At 48.5% G+C, this 15,643-nt stretch overlaps 1 protein-coding gene across 5 annotated transcripts in view; it reads left to right on the forward strand.

Moving 5' to 3' along the window:
* POT1 (protection of telomeres 1) overlaps positions 1–15,643 on the forward strand; it is a 152,212-nt gene that overhangs the window by 10,599 nt on the left and 125,970 nt on the right. For 4 of the 5 annotated variants that reach the window (XM_075928408.1, XM_025184410.2, XM_075928396.1 and 1 more), the window contains one exon: positions 10,932–11,056. The exons of the other annotated variant lie outside the window; for it this stretch is intronic. In XM_075928408.1, the coding sequence (XP_075784523.1) occupies positions 10,943–11,056 (114 nt within the window). In that variant the 5' untranslated portion in view covers positions 10,932–10,942. The remainder of the gene's footprint in view (positions 1–10,931; positions 11,057–15,643) is intronic. 5 annotated transcript variants of the gene reach the window in all.

Genomic DNA, 15,643 nt, shown 5'->3' on the forward strand with positions numbered 1-15,643 from the left:
CCCAGCTTGGTATCATTTGCAAACTTAATAAACGTACTTTCTATGCCAATATCTAAATCGTTGATGAAGATATTGAACAGAGCCGGTCCCAAAACAGACCCCTGCGGAACCCCACTTGTTATACCTGCTGTGGAGTCTCAAATGTGGTTGGTCAGAGAGACCTTCCATAGACTCGGTCTGCTCCTGAATGTGGACAAGTCGACGTTGTCATTGACCAAGAGAGTCAAATTTATTGGGGTGGTGTTAGACTCAGTGCAGGGGAGGGTGAACCTGCCACGGTCTAGACTAGAAATATAAGCACGTAGTTGACTATTCGATAAGCAAAAGCTTATCAGATAGTCCATGGACTAGTCACTCCACCCCCCCCATTGCTGCCGCTTATTGACACATCGACTAGTCAATGCAAAATGTATCGACTAGTTGATTAAACAAAATTTAACATCCCCAGTCCAGATACTGACAGACCTCTTTCGGGCTCTCAGATGCTTCTCTACCACAACCACAAGTGTATGCTTAAGTATCCTCAGATGCATGACAATATATGCCTGTGTGATGAGATATGCCAGACTGAGGTGCAGGCTGATCCAGTCATGAGTATCTGAATATATCACCCAGGCAGACACAACTTGAACTTGGTTGTATCTGTTCTTGAGTAAGGATGTAAAAGACTGGTATTTTGACTAGTTGATACCCCTCCTCTTTGCTGCCTCTATAGAATAGAGGCAACAAAGGGGGTAGGGAGGGGCACTTCAATGTGGCAGCGCTGCTGTTCGGTGCTGCCACTTTGAAACCACCAGGTGGCTTTTCAAAGGGGCAGCCGCTGTACAGCTGATCCGTGGATCAGCTGTATTGCGGTTGCCCCTTTAAAATGCTGCCTGTGCACCTTTCAAAAGGGCAGCCATGGAGCCTGGGATCAGCTGGGGACTCCCCACCTGATCCCGGGCTCCCTGTAGCATTTCCCCAGAACTTGGGATCAGATGGGGAGTCCCCAGCTGACCCCAGGTTCCAGGGAAATGCCATGTGGAGCCCGCGGTCAACTGTGAACTCCTCAGCTGACCCTGGGCTCCTAGCGGCATGCAGTGTAGAATGGAACCCGGGGTCAGCGGGGGACTGTGAGTCCCCTCAGATGCATGACACTTTATACCTGTGTGATGAGATATGCCAGACTGAGGTGCAGGCTGCTCCAGGCTCAACTGAATATATCACCCAGCAAGACACAACTTGGACTTGGGAACTCTTGTGCATTTCAAAGCAGGCACCTGCATGCAGCCTGGAGTCAACTGGACTTCCTGCTGGCCCCGGGCTGTACTCGGAGTTCCACATTCCTCCTTTGAAATGTACCAAAGTACATTTCAAAGGAGGAATGCGGAAGTGCCTATTGACTAGTTGACTAGTCAGTTAACCTCATTTTAACATCCTTATTCTGGAGTGAGTCCTAGATAATCTCCACTGGTGGCTAGACCCTTGCATCGTTTTTGTAGGAGTTCCATTCAACCCCAATCAATGATCCTGGTGACAAATATGTCAGACCTCGGTACTTAGGGGAACTAATGATGAAGGGACAGTGGTCACAGTCAGAAGTCCCCACTCCACATCAGTATAAATGAACTCGGAGCGATGAGGCTAGTCAGACCTTTCAGGACAGACTTCAAGGTCTGTATGTGGTAGTGGTGACCGACAATACTACTGCCATGTTTTACATAAACAAACAAGGAGATACCCACTCCTCCCCTCTCTGCCAGAGCCCTCCAGCTCTGGGATTTTTGCATAGGATATTTCCAGGTGAATGGAATGGTCTTTCTCACAGGCAGTCAGAACAACCTTGCAGACCATCTCAACAACCTTGTGGACCATTGTCAATCACTAATAGTCAATTCACCCAGACATCTTACACGCCGTTTTCCAGAAGTGGGGTATTCTCCAGGTGGCCCTTTTCACTACCAAGAGCAACAGGAAGTGACTTTTTTTTTCCTTTCGGAAACACAGTGCAGTGTTGATCTTGGACGTTTTCCTCCTATTTTGGGGCAGCTGCCTTTTGTATGCCTTCTTTCCAGCCCTACTAGTCCACAAGGGACTGCTCAAGATATGTAGAGATAAAGCAGTAGTGACATTGGTACTCTGTGCTACTGAAGGTGTCCCTAGATGCCCTGATAGCTCCACCATGTTACCAAGATCTAATCCAGGACCTCTGTTGCTTGCTCCACCTGGACTACCAATCCCTTGACCTCATGACTTGGAAGATTCATGGCTAAACCCAGTGAAGCTCCAATGCTCAGATTTGTGCAGGAAGTTTTACTCAGTAGCAGGAAGTGTTGCTCAGTTGTAGGAAACCTTCCACCAGAGCCACTTACCTAGCTAAATGGAAAAGATTCTAATGCTGGTGTGAGCACTATTGCACATTTCACTTCAAGCATCCATGCCACTTCTGGAGTACCTACATCATTGCAGGCAGCAGGAGCTGTCATGCTCATCTGTTAAAGCTCACCTTGCTGCCATCTCTGCCTTTCACCTGGGAGGAAACAGATCACTCTGTATATGCCAGCTCCATGATGAGCTGTTTGGGTTTGAACAGACTCTTCCCACATTCTGAACCTCTTGTACCAGCTTGGTACCTTAATCTCATTCTCTCCAGGAAAATGGGAGTCCCCTTTGAACCATTATCCACATCTTCCTTTCTGTATATTTCATTGGAGATATCCTTCTTTATGGACATTATCTCTGACCCCTCCCTACACTGTCCTCCTTAAGGACAAGTTGCAACACTGGACTCACCCAGCCTTTGTACCCAAGGTAGTGTCTCGATACCACATGTGGCAAGACACATTTTTCCTTTTTTCTATTCCAAGCTGCACGCCAAGGGAACAGGGGCTCCAATTGCTAGATGTCTGCTGAGTGCTGAAATTCAACATTGAGTGCACCAAGCCATTCAGGAAAGCAAACCAATTGTTTATGGAGGTGGCAGATTGAATTAAAGGACTTCTGATCTCCTCACAACACATCTCATCATGGATCACTGATTGCATCATGTAACAAGGATCGAGCTCCATTTGGTGCATTTTTGATGGTAAAACGTGAGTTGGTCTGTAATTTATTTCAAACTAAGATATTTCAAAATAACTCATCTACATACAAAATGCATTTTGAAATAGCATTTGGCTGTTTCGAAATAGCGCGTCCACACTGAGTGGACACTGATTTGTATTTAAGGCTGGCCGGAACCAGTTTCGGCAGGGCATCAGGTCAGGAGTTACTTTGTGTGGCTGCTGCCTGAGGCTATCTGAGGCCTGTGCTTAAAGGGACTCCCCCGGACAGCCGGTTCTCAGGTTTCCCTGCTTGCTTGCCTACCTCAATGAGGGACAGCAAAGCATTTTTTTCTCTGTGTGCTCTGGTTGCCCTCACTCGGGACATTACAGCCCTCTGCAACATGGAGCCAGAGCTGTCCCTGGGCACTCTGGTGCCTCTCTTGGATGTGTTGTTGCGAGCCTGGCTGCACTTTCTGCAGGCTGCCATCCGGGAGGTCCATCGTGGGGCTGTCTGTCCAGGAGGCCCTGTGGGAGATCTTCCGCCCTGAGGAGCACTAAGAGCCTCCCTGGTCTGCCCCACTGGAGTCTTGTGCCTTATTCTTCCCTCACGTCCTTCCACTTACCCTCGCTAACCCCCCTTCCTGAGGTCAAATAAAATACACGTATTTTCATGAATACAAACTCTCTTTATTTAACAAAACTGGGCGAGGGGAAATGAAACTCTGGTGAGGCAGGAGAAGGGAGGAGAGAGGGTGGGAGAGGAGAGGCGGAAACCTGGGAGAAGGGAGCTGCAAGGGGGAAACAAGGGGAACAAGGGGGAGGGGAAACCCAGAGCTCAGTGTTGGGGGTCTGGCCGGGCCAACTGTCTCCCAGCACCGTGAGTGCGGGGGCCTTGGTGTTCCTGTTGTCAGCAAGAGTAAGTCTCAAGTCCGGCATTGGGTTCTCAAAGTACAAAGGACGCTACGCAGGTATCTGTTAAACACAAGTAGTTTATTTCCTGACAGCTCACAGATGCATCCCTTAACTAGAAGGGCAACATAACAAAGAAGCAACATATCTTATGTCCCTTCCTGCTAGCCAGGGATCCCGAGTTGGCTGCGGATGAAGTGGGAGGTTGTCTCAGCTTCCGAGGCGTTGGTACCCAAAGCCCATCGGTGAGGTCCAAATTGTTGTGCTTTGGTGAAGCCTTAAATACAGTTCTCTTGCCTTGTTTTGCAGTTTGGAAATTTCCAGGGGTTACTCATTGGCTACGTCTACACTGGCATGATTTTCCGGAAATGCTTTTAACGGAAAAGTTTTCCATTAAAAACATTTTTGGAAAATCGCGTCTAGATTGGTAGGATGCTTTTCCGCAAAAGCACTTTTTGCGGAAAAGCGTCTGTGGCCAATCTAGACACGCTTTTCTGCAAAAAAGCCCTGATCGCCATTTTCGCGATCGGGGCTTTTTTGTGGAAAAGAAATCTCTGCTGTCTACACTGGCCCTTTTGCGCAAAAGTCTTTCAGAAAAAGACTGTTGCCCGAACGGGAGCAGCATAGTATTTCCGCAAAAGCCCTGACAATCTTACCTGAGATCGTCAGTGCTTTTGCGGAAATTCAAGTGGCCAGTGTAGACAGCTGGCAAGTTTTTCCGCAAAAGCAGATGGTTTTGCGGAAAAACTTGCCAGTCTAGACACAGCCATTATGAGCTGATGTAGGGCTCAGCTGTTAGTTATCGATCTGGTTTTGATCTAGTTCTACTTGTTCTTTGGCCTTGTTTATGTGATCAGTATGTTAGGGTAAACAGAATTGATTATGCGTTCTTGCCCTTTACCCTTATCTTATACTTGTTCTTGCTATACTGGCAACAATGCTTATCTTAAATGGCATATGTTCCCAAAGACTTGCTTCTGGCTCATCAGATATAGGGGAAAACGAAAAGGGGGGGGGAAGAATGCAGGCCTCACCACCCCTAAACTAGCATGTACAAAGTTCTTCCTCAATTAACTCCTACAGTCCGCGGGGGGATGGGGAGGAGATGAAGGATGGGGAGGGGATGGAGGGTGAGGAGGGAGAAGCAGGAGGGGGAGAAGGAGTGGGAGGAGGAGTGGTAGCTGGGGAGGCAGCAGGCACTGGAGCGGCAGGAGGCAGTACGCTCTGCACCAAAGTCTGCAGGTGCTGGCAGATGGCATGGTCCTGGGCAAGCTGCTCCTGCTGGAGCTGCAGGTCTTCTTGCACCCAGTGCTGGAGGGTGCGCGGGGCTCATCGTGCCCCCAGGTGCTGCTGTTGGCACACCTCCACTGCACGGGTGCTCCTGCAGAGCCCTCGGGTGCGGGAGCATGTTCCGGGTGGGGTGGTGCTCCCTGCACGCGCAGCTGGTGCGGCTGTGGAGAAACAAGAGAGGTGGTCAATTCTTCTTGGGAACACGGTGGGTGAAGCCCAGCACCTCTCTGCAAGGTGAGGATGACCGTTCCTTTGACCATCAGAGCTGATGTGCTTGCACACAGGCCATGTTCGGAATATCCTGATATCTCCGGGAGTGGGAGCTGACCCGAGACCTCACCCATGCCCTTGTGCTGAATATATTGTGTGTGTGGGCGGGGGAGATGTCCCCTGCTTCTGTGTAGAGTGACATTGTTGAGGGAGGGCGTCCTTCTATGTCCCACCCCAGAGTCAGGATAATGTCATGCCTCTTCACACATGCCTGTGGCTAACAGGGTAAGGCCCCTGTGTGGCAGCCAGCTGGGCCACATACCCGGGGTGGCATTGCACATGCTCGCACATGCACAGGTTGCTGCGTGATCGATGGACAGCACGGCCCACACGCGCAGTCCCTGGTTTCCTGCTTCACTGCTGTAGCAAAGCTGCTTACCCAGGAGAAGAGCTAGCAAGAGCTGCCTGTTCTACTCTTGGAGAGGCTTCAATGTGGGCTCTCCAGCTGGCTCCCTGGAAACCAGCTTGTAACCTGTGGCCAGGAGGTCGGACTGGGCCTGTCACAGACAGGGCAGCCCCTGCCTGTGGTGGGCCCTGTGGGCTGGAGCAACTTGTTAACCTTTCATATCCCTATTCTAAATACATATCTCTTCATAAAAAATACTTTTTATTGTATAAAAAGCTTAAGTGCTAAGCTTATGTGTTTAGCTGGACTCACAGTTTTTGTCAGTTTTTGCAATAAAGATATGTAAATACAAGCCTAGAGTTGAAAGAAATGGCAGGAAACAAGCAATTTGAATGGATTAAAGTAATGAAAATAGTTAATTCTCTTAAGTAAAATGTAAACATTGTTTTAAGAGTTTTTAAGTAGTGAGATCAAAAACGATTCAAGTTAACCTGAAAGTGCAGAAAATCAGTTCCTTAATATTCTTTAACATTCTATATATCATTTGGATAAAACTCTGTTAATTGAAAAGTACAACATTGAGCATGATCTTGCAAATGAAAGGTTTTAGTATTATGGGACTTGAGTTAAATTATAAAGACTGCTTCTCAATAAGTATGAAAAATAAAGCAACGTTAAAACTCTTATTATCTGATATCTTGAAAATTCAGTTGAGCCTAGTTTTTATGAAATCATTATATACATTATTCTCATCTGCTTAGCAATATGAGAACTTGTGCACAATGTTCTGTAAATTTTTTTAAAGTTGTTTTTCATCTCAAAGTCATACTAACACTTTGAATTTCCCGCCCCTCTCCCATAGCAGAAATGTTAATAGCTTTTTTTCTATGGTAATAAACTGGTGGGAAGGACATACAAATATCTCTTCTGGCTTTCTTAAGCAGGGTCTGCTAGTTATTACTGCAGTGTTTCCCAATTTTATTTGGCCGAGGAACCCTTTTCAGCTTTCCAGAATTTCAAGGAACCCCTAGGTTTGTCAAGCAAAAAAGAAAAAAAGAAAAAAAAACCCCCAAATGAGCTGCCCACTCCCGCTGGTTCCCTGCACCTTCCCCAAAACCATCCCTCACAATCCAGGGGAGTGCAGTACCAGTTCCCTGCAGCTCCCACATCCCAGCTGAGCTACCCATCTGTTCCGTATGCCCTCCCCCATCCACCTCAGCCCAGCTGAGCCCTGCACTGGTTCCCTGCATGCCTCCCCCACAGCACAGCTGAGCCCCGTTTCCCTGCACCTCCCCCAAACCCCGCAAACCTGCTGAGCCAAGTGCTGATTCCCTGCCCCTCCCTCCCCTTGAGTCTATCCCCAGTTCCTGGCACCTCCTTCCTCCTGCAGCCAAACTGAGCTCTGAGCTCCCCACACACACACCCAACCCGCAGCCCAGCCCAGCTCCCTGGATCTCCCCACGCTGCAACCCAGCTGAGCTCAATTTCCCTGCACCTTCCCCCCAAACCATGCAGACATGCTGAGCCAGCTCTCATTCCCTGCCCCAGCCTCCCTCCCTCCTTCCCATTGGCTGTGTCTACACTGTCGTGATCTTGCGCCAAAGCGGCTGCTCTTGCGCAAAAACTTGCTTCCTGTCTACACTGGCCGTGTGTTCTTGCGCAAGTACACTGACGTTCTCATGTATGAAATCAGGGCTTCTTGCACAAGAACTATGATGCTTCTGCTCAGGAATAAGCCCTTTTGCACAACTGTTCTTGCGCAAGAAGCCAGTGTAGACAGGCAACATGAATTTCTTGTGCAAGAAAGCCCTATGGCTAAAATGGCCATTGGCACTTTCTTTGGCAAGAGAGTGTCCACACTGCCATAGATCCTCTTGTGAAAAAGCACAGCTTGCACATGGCAGTGTGGACATGTTCTTGCGCAGGATGTTCTTGCGCAGGATGTTCTTGCACAAGAAACCGCCAGTATAGACACAGCCTAAGAGTTTCCTCGCATGAGCAAAATGAATTTTGTGTTGTGCACCAGTACTGAGTTCATGTGGCTTCTTTGGATGTGCCACTGTGGCACCCAAGTTATTAATAAATATTTTTAAACCTTTACCTTTTCCCTCTGCTGCCATGTCTCCTCCCCTTGTTCCATCAGCTCCCCTGGTGCCTGCTGCCTCCCAACTCCTCACCTTCCTCGGCTGTCCTGACTCCTGCCATTCTCGCTGCCCTCAGCCCTCCTGCAACCTGCCCCTGTCCACCAGCCCTTCCCTCCTACCTGTGCCCACTCCTTCAGTAGCCCCCCACTGATCATCTAAGCTACCCCTCCTCATCCCCTCTTCTAACACCTCCCTCTACAAACATGCCCTGCCTTTCTCCTCTGGTGGTGGTCCCTCCCCTGCATGTGTCTGCCCTTCTGCTTCACCCCTAGAATTCCCTGGCACTTGCACCTTCTCTTACTCCTGCACCTTCCTGTTGTGCCTCCCTTTTCCCTCACCCTTTGCCCTCTTTTTTCCCTGATGCCCACCCCCTCACCACCCTCATGCCCCTGTGTCCTCACACATGACTTGCTCCATCCCCGCCTTCCTCATGCCCACCCCTTCTTTCAAGCCTTCTCCCAGCACCTCCCCTCTTGCCTTTTCCCTCATTGTCTGCACTTGGCCCCCTGGCATTTGTCTCTCCTCTACCCTGTCCTTTTGGTGTCTTCCCCTTTCTTCCCCCTCTCCCCTCCCCCTCCGCACAAGTCCCTTCTTCTCCCAGTCCTTCCCCTTCCCCTACCTTCTGCCTTCTACTTTGTGGGGCTGGAGTCTGCACTTCGTCCCTGGACTCTGAACCCGCAATTCAGCCATGTGGCACAACACAGCATCCAGGAGTTTTAAAATCCTGGGCTGTGATGTTATGTCACGCCCGGGCATCTCCGCCCACCTATTTGAGCACGCTGCGCAGGGCAGCAGCAGCCAACAAGGGGGAGCTCAGTGAAGGTTGTGCATGGCAGGGACGGAATGGGTCCAGAGAGGGGGGAGAGGCACTCTGGGACCAGGGTGGGAGGATGCGCGGTGGGGGGGGGGTTCCAGCTTCAAATATGGGTGGAGCATGGGCACCATGAGCCCATACAACTCACCGCCCATGCCTCTGCTGGCTAGCCGGCTCTCTCTTTCAGGGGATGGGGGAGTGCCGGCTCCTCGTGGAACCCCTAGTCTTGCTTCACAGCACCCCAGGGTTCCCCGGAGCACCAATTGGGAAACACTGTACTACTGTATAGATTTTATGAATCGATGACCTCCACAATACTCACTTTGTTCTTTATTCTGTTTTAAGTATTACAGGTTTTTTTCTAAAGAAGCTTAATATAAAATGATTTTTTAAAATAAGAAGCTTGTGAACTAAAGAAGCTTAATTTGACACCTAGTGCCAGACAAGTGTTACTTTGATATGCTTCACATCCTGTTAACATTTTTAAGGTATTTGAGATCATCTGCCGTAGAAGATTATAAATATGCCAAATGAAGCAGTTGAACTCCAGTTCAATTAGAGGCTTTATATTCTAACCAAAGTTGCAACTAGATTTAATTATTTCTTTACTGTAGAAGCTAGTAATACATTACTAATTGAAAAAACGTACAAAACAACAAATAGTCCTGCAGCAACTTTGATACTAACAAAAAATGTAGATGGTATCATGAGCTTTTGTGGGCATAACTGACTTCTTCAGATGAATGGAGTTAAGGGGTACAGGTTGCAAAATAAATAGCAGAGAAAGAGAAGGTGTGGGGAGGGAAAGAGGAGGAAAAAATGGGGAAAAATTGGCAATTAGCGTATCCATGCTAAATAGACACTGAGGGTATGTCTACACTACCCCGCTAGTTCGAACTAGCAGGGTAATGCAGGCATACCGCACTTGCAAATGAAGCCCGGGATTTGAATTTCCCAGGCTTCATTTGCATAAACTGGGCGCCGCCATTTTTAAATCCCTGCTCGTTCGAACCCCGTGCCGCGTGGCTACACGAGGCACGGGGTTCGAACGAGCAGGGATTTAAAAATGGCGGCGCCCAGTTTATGCAAATGAAGCCCAGGAAACTCAAATCCCGGGCTTCATTTGCAAGTGCGGTATGCCTACATTACCCTCCTAGTTCGAACTAGGAGGGTAGTGTAGACATACCCTGATAGAGTAGGTTCTAAGTACTCTTAAGTACCCAGTGCTTGGCTTTTTATGTCATTAGGGTCTGGAATGTAGCAGGTAATCAAGTTAATGTCTTCTTTTAAACCTCTATTGCAGGTAACAAACTTGTAAATGAAATTAAGTTCTGCAGCTTCCCTTTCAAGCTGGTTTTTGAAATGGGCTTGTAATAATGTGACAACTTTGAGATCCATTAATGAGTGCTGGGGCAAGTTAAAACGTTCCTCAACAGGTTTCTGTGTGTTACCTTTTCAAATATCTGATTTATGTCCATTAATCCTTGTTATAGAGACTGTCCAGTTTGGCCAATATACATGGCAGAAGGGTATTGCTGGCACTTGATGGCATAGACTAGTATTTCTCAATCTTTTTTTATAAAGTACCCCCTTTTAAAAAAAATAAGTACCCCCAGTACCTACAGTTTTCAGGCACACAATATTTTTTTCTACCATTGCAACATATTTGTTTGAACAACTTAATCGTAGCCGGGTGGGTGATTACATTTTTAGGTGTAAAAAGTACAAAAATAATAAAGCACTGTAAAACTTAAAAACAAAAATTCAGTTTTCTCCAAATTTCAGTTGTGTTGACATAGGCCCCAGACTTCTTTCAAGTACTCCTAAGGGTATTCATACCACTGGTTGAGAAACACTGGCATAGATTACATTGATGGATGTGCAGTTATATGAGCCTCTGATGTGGTGGTTTATGTAATTAGGTCCTGTGATGATGTTGCTAGTATAGCTGTGTGGACAGAGTTGGCACCGGAGTTGATTGCAGGTGTGGGTTCCTGGATGAGTATGATGGAAATGTGCTGCTTGGTTGCTGGAAATAATTTGTTTGAGGTTAGGGGGGTTGTCTGTAGGTGAGGATTGGCCTGTGAAAGTGAAGGGTCATTTTACTAATTGTTTTTATTTTTAATCTGACTTAGATAAAGCAGCTATGCCTGTTCAAGTTATTGATGGTGCACCTGAAACTCTACTGCCAAGCCAACTGCAGAAAGTGGATTTAAAATACCTGCAAGTGGGTTGTGATCAGGCCAACAAATACTTTCAGGTAACTTACTACAAGAGAGTATTGGTCACTTAAAAAAAATGCTAAATGTACAAGGCATGCGTAAGTTCCCTTTACATGGATTTGGCATCTGATATATCCTCCCAGAATTAAGGGAGTATGTGATTGTAAAGGGCCATGTATCTGTAGGCAGTAGTTTACACATCTTGGGTGAAATCCTGGCTCCACTGGAATCATCAGTTTTACTCAATGTTTCATAGGTACCAAATTTGTTGGTACTCCAGGACTGGAGCACTGTGGGAAAAAAATTAGTGGGTGCTTAGTACCCACCAGCAGCTAGCGCCTCCCCCACCCTATCTATAGGCTCCCACTCACTGGTGATCCCACCAATCAATTCCTTCCTCTCCCAGCACCTCCTGCCATGCAACAGGATTTGGGGATTGGGCAAGGGGATGGAACAGCATAGAAATTGGCAGGGTGGAGCTGGGATGAGAAGGGGTGAGGTAGGGGTGGAGGGTTGAGGAAGGGCTGGAGTGTGACAGTACCTGAAGTGTAGTGGGGGTTGTGTACCCCCAAGACAAGTAAGGAACCCAGTGCCTGTGTTATGCAGAGATTTAAATGTGAAAGTTTTTCTTAGTTAATATAGAAAATGTGTATAAAACATCACTGTTTCTTTATAGCATTGGTATTAAACAATCCGCTTTGAGAGGGATGTTTGGGGCTTAATTAAATAAACAATCAAAGGAAAAACCAACAAAAACACCTAACCTAAAATGACAGCACTATACATGAAAATCTCTTTTCTGGTTTGGTGATTTTTAAAGGCATTTCACATTTCTTGTACAAAGCAATACAGTCTCCCATCTTTATGAAGACAATTACTCTAATAGGAACTCCCACATCAAAATGTGATTGTTTTTTCTCTTTATTCCCTTCCCATAAAATGCACTACATTGATAATAGCAATGTTTGGTTTCCAAATAGTTGTTCCAGAATGGGAAATGTAGGGGGTATGGAGCAGTTATCTTTAAGAGTTCTTAGCTTCAGGCACAGAGTGCTAGTGAAATAGGGTTTCAGACACATCGGATCTATTTCTAAAAATGTGAGGCCATATTGTGGTATTCTTTTATCAAAATGTTTAATAAGATTTCTGTGAATGTAATTTTTAAATCCTTTTTATCATCACAAAGTTGGAAGATGGAAATCAGTATCCTAAACTTTCATTATGTCTTCTGTGAAAAACAATCTCTGTTTAGAAGAAAAAGCCAAACTGTGCAGCTCAAACTTTTGAGCAGTTTTGCATTCTGTGAACATTTGGAGAAAGGCCTGTGAGGTGGAGATATAGAGAGAGCAATTTCCCTGAAGGTGTGGGATGCTAGTGAGATCTTGTCAGGAGCCAAGTGGACTAATTTTTTGTTTCTGTGGGAGACTGAACCTGCAAACCAGATAACTGAGAGTAATAGGGGGAAAGGGAGAAACACAGGAGCTTAAAAGAAAGGGAATGTAGTTCTCTTATGTGTGTAGCCAAAATTGGTCTTGACCTCTTTTCTCCACAATTTTGAGAGTTGTCTTCAATTCTCTGAATGTTAATTGATTTAGTAAGCAAAAGTAGCTTCTTGCTGCAGGTGGACTTTTGACCCTAGCAGTATCTGTTGGTCAGCTCTGGAGCCCCTTGGAGTGATAGTATATAAAACACTGCTGAACTGTGCCCCACCCCTCCAGTTCCTTTTTACCATCCATGATGGTCATTGGAACAGCTCCAGTCTCTCGCTTCACAAATATTTTGGTACCCTAATGTAGGTAGCATTTGTATATCATTTTTCAATTATAGTATAGTTATAGATCTAGTTGTAGTAGTTAGAGGTTCCCTCCCACTTTAATCTATTCATCAGGGCATGCCACTTTCACAAGACTTGCAACAGACATATGCCAAAGGGCAACCCTCATGCTGATTGCCTGAAGTGTCTGGATAAGAGACATCAAATGGACAAGTGTCTCATTATTTGGTGCTTCTAAGAAGGAGCGATACCACAGCCTTAAGCTCTTCACTATGGCCCCAACTGGCACCAGATATGGTCTTGGCACCGGTGGTATGTAGTGCCTCCAGCATCCATTTGCAATTTCTTGACACCATAGAAGTATCCAGGCCAGAGGCACCGCTTCCCCCACCATGCATGTTCAATTGCACAATACTGCTCCAAGTCCTTGGTGCCAGCTTTAAAAAAAGCCTGAGGGGGACAGGTTTCCTGCCAAGGCACTATGAAAAAACATCAGCGGGGCACACTTAGTGCAGGGGTATCCACATGTGGCACCACCATTCCTGACAGTGTTGGCTCTGGTTCAGCCATTGAGCCTGGTTGTTATAATATGTCTGGGTGGGAGCACTTGGAGAAAGAGAGAGAACTCCAGTCTATGCCTGATGCTTTTGAAGCCACAAGGAATCTGATAGCCATGACGGTGGACTTCCTGGCATTGCCAGGCACCGCTGCAGGTCAAGGACCATCACACACTTCTCTGCATTCACACAGTGTCAACGCCTGTGCCAGCATCACATGCCATACCAATGGTGTCACCGATGCCAGCTCTGATGACAATGGTGACTAGGGCGCTGCTTATGGTGGCTTGAGTAATGCTGGTACTGATGGTGGCATTGACGATGGTGGCACTGTCAAGACAACACAGAGGAAAGGCAACAATGCGGTGTCAGGCTTTGGTCTCTCCTTGGTGGTATTCCCCAGCACTATTGGAGTCAGCACTATTGTGGTCCAGCATAGATTACTCTTTGGGAGAGGAGAGTGAATCTTCAGCCTCATCCTGAAGCTGGTACTATTCTTGTTCCCACCACTACTTCTGGCACCATACACAGCAGGAGGCCCCAGCAACTCAGATCTCCTTTTCAGTGGCAAGGTCCATGGCCCTTTTGGACCCCGTGGGCCTATTACCATGCTCAGGGCCCTGTTTCCAGACCTGATGTCTGTGCCCAGAATCCCTCCTTTCAGGCACTATGGGCCACACGCCTGTGGTGGCTGGGGAACAGGACCAGCAGCAACATCATCTTTTGGAGCTGACCCTGTCTGCCATCCATACTGTGTATGGTCCTCAGGTGAGCACCCTACCCCAGTCCTCTCTGCAGGTGGCACCATCCTCAGCCACGAAAAATGGAGATAGGAGACCAAGAGGTCCCTATTCCAGGGACAGCATCCTTCTCCTCTCCAGATGAGGCTGTGGCAGGCACTTCTACAACTACATTGCCTGCCATGGATATGAAGGCTCATCAGTTCCTTCTCAGATGGGCAAGATCTGCACCTCCAAGCAGAGGAGGTAGAGGAGGAATTGGACCTGATGGTGGACCCTTTCAGCTCTGAAGGACCATCTAGGGCAGTGGTCCCCAACCTTTTCGGGTTGGCGGGCGCCAGGGGGCGTGGCCGTTCGCCCGCCGGGCGCCGGGGGCGGGGACACTTGCCCGCCCGGGGGCGTCCCCCCCCCCAGCCGCATGCCCGGGGGCAGGGCCCCCCCATAGCCACGGGGCCGGAGTCGGGCCCCCCCCATAGCTGCGCGCCCGGGGAAGGCGCCCCCTGGCAAGTGCCGCGCACCCGGGGCCGGCGCCCCCCCCCCCCGTAAGCGCCGCGCGCCCGGGGCCGGCGCTCCCCCCATAAGCGCTGCGGGGCCAAGGCCGGGGCTGGGGCCGGGGCCGGGGCCAGGGCCAGGGCACGCGCGGCGCCCCCGGGGGCAGGGCCAAGGCCGGCGCCAGAGCCGGCAAGGGCACGCGCGGTACCCCCGGGGGCGGGGCCAAGGCCGGCGCCGGAGCTGGCAAGGGTACGTGCGGCGCCCCCGGGGCCGGGACCGGCCATGCGCCTGGGGCTGGTATCTGCCAGCCCAGATTGCTCCACGGGCGCATGTAAAGAGCCCGGCGGGCGCCATGGCGCCCGCGGGCACCGGGTTGGGGACCACGGATCTAGGGTATCATTGCCTCTCATAAAGATGAATCAGATAATACCATGGTGCTCTGCAGATGTCAGCCTCCACACTTCTCACAGAAGGGGTGTTGAGGGATGGTACTTGGTTCCACAAAAAAGTTATGATCTCCTTTTTACCCACCTGCAGTCAGGCATGATAATGGTAGATGCAGCAAACCACAAACCACGTTACAGTCCTTGGATGTTTGACACACACTCACATTTTATATAGAATGCACACAGCTGGTTAGAAAATCACTGCAGCTCTTTATTGCCCTGGCAGGGAGGATGGGAGGACTTCCTATCTCCACCCAGGGCATCTCACATTGGATCACATCCTGGACATATTATTATCTAGGTGAGGTCCCTCCCCTTATGGTCCTCCACTGATGGCACATTCTGTGGGTCTGTCTAAACTACATGCCTCTGCCGACAGAGGCATGTAAACTGGCACAGTCAATGAAGCAAGGATTTAAATATCCCCCGCTTCATTAAAATAAAAATGAAGTTTTTTGCTGCGTTGTGCTGGCTCAGCTGATTGTCGGCGCGAACGAGCAGTCAAGACGCAGACGCAGGGAAAGCCGTTGTTGACTGATCCTGTAAACCTCGTTTCACGAGGCATAAGGGATCGGTCGACAATGGCTTTCTCTGTCAACCTATCCGCGTCTGTCAG

Source organism: Pelodiscus sinensis, chromosome 1, assembly GCF_049634645.1.
Source record: "Pelodiscus sinensis isolate JC-2024 chromosome 1, ASM4963464v1, whole genome shotgun sequence".
Lineage (NCBI taxonomy): Eukaryota > Metazoa > Chordata > Testudines > Trionychidae > Pelodiscus > Pelodiscus sinensis.